At 53.9% G+C, this 1,774-nt stretch overlaps 1 protein-coding gene across 1 annotated transcript in view; it reads right to left on the bottom strand.

Moving 5' to 3' along the window:
- The window catches only part of PACS1 (phosphofurin acidic cluster sorting protein 1), a 67,026-nt gene that overhangs the window by 5,049 nt on the left and 60,203 nt on the right, over positions 1-1,774 (bottom strand). Inside the window, exons 21-22 of the mRNA XM_017857190.1 lie at positions 716-758; positions 283-418 (exon numbers count right to left, since the gene is read on the bottom strand). Of these exons, the coding sequence (XP_017712679.1) occupies positions 283-418; positions 716-758 (179 nt within the window). The remainder of the gene's footprint in view (positions 1-282; positions 419-715; positions 759-1,774) is intronic.

Raw genomic sequence — 1,774 nt, 5'->3', positions numbered from 1 at the left:
TTCTAACTTTAGTGTTTTGGGTTTTTTTTTTTTTTCTGGAGAGACAGGGTCTTGTTGTCACATAGGCTACTGTGCAGTGGCATAGTCATGGCTCACTGCAGCCTCAAACTCCTGGGCTCAAGCAATCATCTTGCCTCAGCCTCTGAGTAGCCGGGACCGAAGGTGTGCACCACCACGTCTGGCTTCCTGTGGCTCCCTTCTAAGCCCATATGCCTGTCACTGGAATCAGCCGGGTAGACCTGATGGAGGGAATGGCAGGACAGGTACGGGCAGGAACCTTACCCCACGATGGCCAGGGCGCTGCTCATGGATGGGGAGGAGGGAGGGGTGGCTGTGGCATCTCGGCTCAGGCCCGAACTGGAGGGTGGTGACGTGGAGGGCACAGTAAGACTGACCACAGGAGAATCATCCCCATCGCCTGTCAGGGGACAAACGACAAACACAGTTGGCCAGAGGAAGCTATCCCTGACTCGGTGGTGGCAAGGAGCCGGGGTTTCCTCCCATCCCATGGCTTGCTTTCCTCCTTTGGCCCCAGGCTCTTCCCCACCTCCCCCAGCCACCACTGCAGCGGGGGAGTGAGGGCACCCACAGGCTTCCTGCTCAAGCTCTGACTTCCCTCAGGACATCCAGAGCTTAACTTCTGGCCTCCTGGACTAGAGGGAAGACAGGGAGGGCACCAGCCTCACTCCACAGAACAAGGAAGCCCTAGGCTCACCTGCTGTGGAGGGAGAGTCTTCAACCAGACCCACCTTCACCACCTGCAAAGAGAGAAGACGCACTCATTAGATCCTCCTATTATAGCAGGCATGTTCTGATCCAACCAGTAACAGATGGTTGGCACAAGAGCCATCACTACACATTATTTTATTGTCGGCTTTAAAATCTTTGCAAATCTGGGCCGGGTGTGGTGGCGTGGCGCCCGTAATCCCAGCACTTTGGGAGGCTGAGGCAGGAGAATCTCTTGAACCCGGGAAGTGGTGAGCTGAGATCGCGCCATTGCACTCCAGCCTGGGTGACAGAGCGAGACTCCATCTCAAAATAAATAAATACGTTAAATAAATAAATAAGTAAATAAAAAAACTTTGCAAATTTGGAGCAGCCCAGCTATAGAAACAACACAACACAACACAACACAAAACAAAACCTAGTTTTAACAATGAGGTGGGGCAAGCGAGACTTTGCAGCTCTTCTCTGGGGATAAAGAGCTGAAGGCAGGAACCACTGTGATACTCTGATCTCGTTTCTCTAGGGTCCTGTGGGCAGAGGGCCTAGGAAGATGGCTCTGTCTCTGCCAGGTGGGAGTGTCTATAGGCCAAGTGGATGTGCTAAGCTGTGGACACCAGCCCTCTCCTCTCTGATCTTACTGGAATCTGGAGGAGTACTGAATGGGGGTAGGGGGATTCCTTAGGAATTTTCAATTCTCCACAGAGAATTCTGGAAAGGACAGCCTGGGCCCTCCAGTGGCTAGAAAAGAACACAGTCGGCCGGGCGCGGTGGATCAAGCCTGTAATCCCAGCACTTTGGGAGGCCGAGATGGGCGGATCACGAGGTCAGGAGATCGAGACCATCCTGGCTAACACGGTGAAACCCCGTCTCTACTAAAAATACAAAAACTAGCCGGGCGAGGTGGCGGGCGCCTGTAGTCCCAGCTACTCGGGAGGCTGAGGCAGGAGAATGGCGTAAACCCGGGAGGCGGAGCTTGCAGTGAGCTGAGATCTGGCCACTGCACTCCAGTCCCAGCGACAGAGCGAGACTCCGCCTCAAAAAAAAAAAA

Source organism: Rhinopithecus bieti, unplaced genomic scaffold (genome assembly GCF_001698545.2).
Source record: "Rhinopithecus bieti isolate Rb0 unplaced genomic scaffold, ASM169854v2 scaffold_44159, whole genome shotgun sequence".
NCBI lineage: Eukaryota > Metazoa > Chordata > Mammalia > Primates > Cercopithecidae > Rhinopithecus > Rhinopithecus bieti.
The sequence above is the reverse complement of the archived record's forward strand: the minus strand, read 5'-3'. Positions and strand labels throughout refer to the sequence as shown.